A 5,292-nucleotide genomic window follows, 5' to 3' on the forward strand; every position below is an offset into this window, starting at 1 on the left:
TTTGCACCTGATATGTTGCCAATAAATTCGTCTCGCGGATTACTAAGGACTTTTGTAATTTATTTTATTATTACTGTCCGAACACTCTCATATAATATCCCTGATGTACACATCCGATGTGACAATCCTAAGCTTTACTGGATTTAAACAAATCAAATCCTATAGCACTTGGTAGGAATAGAGTAGGAAAAAAAGAAGCAGCAGAGGTCAGTGTGCCTAAACTGCAGACTCTCGTCGCTGTTGGAACAGTCCCTTTGTCCCGAAACGCCTTTAACGCTGGATCTTGGATCGCAAGATGATTTCTGTACTTGAGAAAACGACCGGCCTGGCTGTTGTGGCTAGCTGTCAGCAGGTAGAGGAGCTCGGAGTAGTAGTAGCAACTACGGCAGACTTTCTATAAGTGATCAAAGCATGTTCCGTAACGTATGCACGGTTTCGTACCCACCTTTTTTTTATATATATAATAACAGGTTAACGTTGCATATGGATGACGAATGCGGCTGGGCTGTATGATCCGTGCTCGGTGGGTGTACCGGAGCGCTCTCTGGCGAAGGACGGGCGTGGCTTACGGCTCACTCATGACAAGGGCACCGCCTCGCTCTACTCGGGTCAGCGCGGCAGCGGCTGGCAACCAACCGGAGGCCAGGGGCCTGAACGGATCCCTCCGCACAGGGACAGGACGCCCGGTTCTGTCGTTTGGGCGCGACGAGAGGAACTCGCGGCTCGCGCGGCGCCGGCGGCCGTCCGTGCCGGTTGAAGGGACGGCACCAGAACTGGCGGCGGCGGCCGGAGCGGCGACCGGGCGTAGGGAATGGTGATGAGACCGACGGGGAGTCGATCAGCCTTGCCCTTGCACGTTCTCCTCTGCTGCTGGGGATCTCGTCGCGGTCCTGCTGCATGGCGTGGGCCACGCCGGCGGGTTTGGCGGCGACGTTTTGGGACGGTTTTTAACCGCATTTTCTTTTGGGTTGGGTCTAGGGTTCCACGGTGCCACGGTGGTGGGACCAGGTGGGTTGGCCAGTGTTAGTGAGAATTTTATGAGTATGTGATATGGTACAATATAAATGAAGAGAGATAATCAAAGTTTCATAAGATAAAATGTATTTTATAAAGATGAAACTATTATACTTTGCTTTCAACATATAATAGTCTTGAAAATTGGGATACTGGTGCCGACGTCGCCGTGCCCTGTTGCTCGAGAAAATAGATGTCTCATACCTTTTCCTTCGAGGAAAAAAAAGTGTGTTGTCACTTGACGATAGGCATAACTACAATCATTTTGCATTAATGCATTTACTTGTAGTCCTGCAAACCATGACCACATGCAATCCAATATTTTAAAACCTCGATAATGATTTTTATGTAATGCTGCATAAGTGCCCATATATAGGTGTGGATTTCCTATAGGTGTTTATGTTTGACACATGAAACAAATATATTTACTGGGCCAATGAAGAGATTGCTAACAAGAGAGAATGTGGGATCCTATATAGTTCATCATGGGCTAAAAAGTTTTAGAGTTCATGGGCCGAGAAAAGGCCTGGAGAGTGGCTCGAGATTTTTAGTCTCTGTGGGCTCTACGTTCACATTGGCAGTTAGGTTCCGTGGAGCTTCATTTTTTGTGCCTTTTTTCTTAGCTCAATCCTTAGCTTGAGGATGGTGAACCATCTTCCTTTTTCTGCTGCCTTCTCACCCCTTTGTAAAATCCATAAGGACTTCCTTGTTTGCATGTAAATTACTTATGCCATTTGCAATAAAAAAGTTCAGGTGGCCTTTTTGCCTGCCTCAGTTCCTTAGAAAAATTACCGAAAAGAGGAACGAAACTTGTTTGTGGCATTCGAAGACTTGCAGAAACCGTATGAAGCTAGTTTCAAAATGCTGAAATTGCATCGAATTTCATGTAGTAAGTTCCAGGGACTTCAATGAAACTTGCTAGTCCAAACCGTTGCGCGTATGCCATACCATTAGAAGACTGAAGACCTGCTAGTCCAATTCTGATGTTGGATAGATTAGACGTAGGTTTCGAAAGATGTGGTATAGCAAAACTATAGTTTTTGTAAGTAAAAAAGTATAAAATTGTGAGCTTTTTTTTTAAAAAAAAACCCACAGCACTTATTTACCATTTTATTAAAAATAGTTTACATGCAAACCTTTGTCCCTTCGGAAATGACAAATCACAAGCCATACGATATCAGGTGACAAGAAATCCATAGAGATTTTCTTTTTTTTTCCGCCAAGAAACCTCCTTGAACTTTTTTTTGGATGAAAATCTTCGGCCGTTTGGATCTTCCCATGCCTTTCTGCATGGCCACGTATTCCATACTCCGTCGTGACCCCATATCTGTGTGGCTATGGCATGAGCTCCACATCATATACAACTGGGCCCATACGGCCATACCCCGTTGTGACCCCATTTGTCATGCAGTACCCACAAGTATTCGACTCCTTTTCATCATCGAAAAAAAAAATGATACGACTTGTCGACTACCCACGTCCGATCCTTTTGTCCGGCTCCACACAAAACGAAACCCATGCGCCACGCACCGACTTTTCGGGCCCACTGGAGATACGAGACCCACAGGCCAGCGACACCGCCCACAACTTATCCGCAGAAACCTCCAAAAGCCTCCAACAGAGTACTAGTACTACTCCCCCTAGCTTTCCTGTTTCCAAGCGCTTCGCCTTCCAATCTCTCCACGGCCGCTCGCCATCACCGCCGTTCGCCGTGCTTCCGCTCGCCAACGCCTGCGCCGCCGCAGCTCGCCCGTGCAGATCCCCAGCTCCGTCCTAGAACCAACACAGCCCCAGGTTTCTTCCAGTTGCAACCGATTCCACCGGAACCGCCGCACGAGCACCCCAAAGCTCGCATCCTTTCCTCCGTTTATTTATTTCAATTCAATCCAATTCAAATTTCGGAGTGTTTTTTGCCCGTAATTGGGTCACAATGGGCGGCGATAAGAACGGCGTTTCCGGTGCCGCTTGCTTGAAGCCGCTCAACCGCGTCTCCCCTGCCTACGTTCCCGGCGCCGTGTACTTCCTCGTCGGCTCCGCGCTCGGCGTCATGGCGGTGCTCCACTCATCCGGGCTGGCGGAGTTCGGCGGCGAGTGGGCCTCCGGGGCGCGGTGGGCTGAGGTCGGCGGCGGAGAGTGGGCCTCCGCGGCGCGGCGGGCTGCTCAACTGGCCGGATCGGTCGGCGCCCACCACCGCCTGCTCGTCGCAATCTCGCTCCTTTTCCTGGCCGTCAGTGTCTGGCGCCTCGCCAAGCGCTGCGCCGCCGTGGAGGGGCGCGTCGGCAGCACGGACTCCGCGGTGCGTGCGATGCAGGTGGGGGGAGTCGTGTGCGCCTTGTGCGGGTCCAAGATTCAGGCCCTGAAGAGAGGCCGCCGTGGCGTGGAGCGCACCCGCTCGGACGACTCGAGCGCTTGTCCTGACAAGCCGGTCTCGAGGTCGCTGGCTGCTGAATTCGAGCAGGAGGCTGCCAGGGAGGAAGAGGACAATGATGGAGAGACCAGCGATTCAGAAGAAGGCAATGTGCAGTATCTGAGGAGGAGGCTCAAGGAGGAGAGGCTGCTGAAGGAGGTTGCCCTCGAGGAGCTGGAGAAGGAGAGGCATGCTGCAGCGTCTGCAGCTGACGAGGCCATGGCCAAGATTGCGTGCCTGCGTAGCGAGAAGGCGCTGGTGGAGAGGGAGGCGCGGCAATTCCAGGAAATGATGAAGCAGAAGCAGATGTATGACCGGCAGGTGATTGAATCACTTCAGTGGGTGATCATGAAGTCTGGAATACAAGGCTGGGAGCCCGAGGGCATATCTGATCGAGCCGTGTCGGAAACAAGCGAGGATGACAGAGATAAGAAGTAGCTAATCTCTTGGTTATTGGTAGTTGAATGGAACGAGGAAGGCCCTGTTCTGGAGAAGTCATTGCTTGCTTGAGTTCATCGCCCTCTGATCAGCTTTCAGCAGCCAAACAGGGAATGCCCAAGTTTTGAAAACTCGGATGTTCCTCTACTATGCAAAGCTCTTCAGGAGAAATATCTAAAATCTACCTGTAAATATACATCTTTTGTAAGCTACCTAGTTACTTATCTAATATGAGCAACACCTGTACTTGATCGTTCTACCTTGCAAATGCTCATTGCTATCTATCAGTGGCCTATTGTTCTTGTGACCTCTGAATTTTTTTACAAATTTTGACAATAGAAGATGGATTTCAGCATTAGGATTGTCAGATATCCGTCATACCGTGTTCGAGATATCCGTCATACCGTGTTCGAGCAAAGCATAATGAATCGTAGGAATGCAATATATTTGTTTCAATGTAGTTTTAAGATGCTGAAAATAACTTACAGAAAGTGCATTAGCTATCTCTGTCATCTTATTCGAATATTGGCCACGCTTCAATTTCCCCGTGTCTAGTGCTCAAGCCTCAAGCACCTCAGTGAGCAACAGCTTGATAGGTGGGAGGGAGAGCGATTTGGTGCTGGAGATGACGATTGGGGTGAGTACCAGCTTGATGCGGAGAGGAAGATGCTGATTGTCTCTTCTGCACTACCAGCTAGGTTAATTTTATTCTCTGATGTTTGGTTTTGCACTTTTGCTGCCCCTTAGCCCTTCTTTCTTGTCCCAAGCGAGGACATGAGCAGCAGGTTCAATGATGGTTGAATCCAATTTAACAAAGTAGCAGACCAATTCAACTATGGAGGATCGGGATCAATGCCGATGCTAATTTGTCCTATATTTGTGCTGCAACTACGGCCATTGAACTTAAGTCATACTCAGTAGTTCATGCAAAAGCTATTCCATGCTACCAACTTGCAAGTATTTTTTTTTGAGGGAATGCAAGTAATTTCAGTTGGGGCGCTATTATTTAGTTTTGGATTACTGCAAGTTCTACAGTCTTGTTTCCCAGGCAGGGCAAATATTCTGCTTCTATTACCTAGCGGATCTCTTAATTTTATTTGTGAAATCTTTGGAGCAATCTCTCCTTGGAATTGAACATTGAACTGTATCAATGTACCTTTTTTCCAGACGCGTTTTGGCAATTTTTGGGCTCCTCTTGTGTAACCACCAAGGTAATCTTGGTTTTCTTCAATTCTTTAGTCCCTTTCAGTAGCTGTAGGTTCATATTGCAATACTGTTTGTTTGTGTATATGAGCATGAGCTGCTTCCTTATTTGGCCAATCTAATCACACTGGCCACTAATCTGTTGCAATGTGCCAGCAGTGTGAACACTCATTCTTCTAGTTTTCCTGTGGTTCTATCGTCGAGTTAATGGTGGTGCCATTAATTAGTGG

At 48.3% G+C, this 5,292-nt stretch overlaps 1 protein-coding gene across 1 annotated transcript; it reads left to right on the forward strand.

Moving 5' to 3' along the window:
• The first annotated feature begins 2,649 nt into the window (after nt 1-2,649).
• On the forward strand, nt 2,650-4,141 carry LOC136493151 (protein FLOURY 1-like). The gene has a single exon (XM_066489199.1). It carries the CDS (start codon nt 2,945-2,947, stop codon nt 3,857-3,859), a length of 915 nt encoding a protein of 304 aa, XP_066345296.1. The 5' UTR covers nt 2,650-2,944; the 3' UTR covers nt 3,860-4,141.
• Nucleotides 4,142-5,292: the final 1,151 nt, after the last annotated feature.

Source organism: Miscanthus floridulus, chromosome 11 (genome assembly GCF_019320115.1).
Source record: "Miscanthus floridulus cultivar M001 chromosome 11, ASM1932011v1, whole genome shotgun sequence".
NCBI classification, from domain to species: domain Eukaryota; kingdom Viridiplantae; phylum Streptophyta; class Magnoliopsida; order Poales; family Poaceae; genus Miscanthus; species Miscanthus floridulus.

Excerpts from the sequence above, each read along its gene's own strand:
- LOC136493151 (XM_066489199.1), top strand. The coding sequence starts at position 2,945 with ATGGGCGGCGATAAGAACGGCGTTTCCGGTGCCGCTTGCTTGAAGCCG.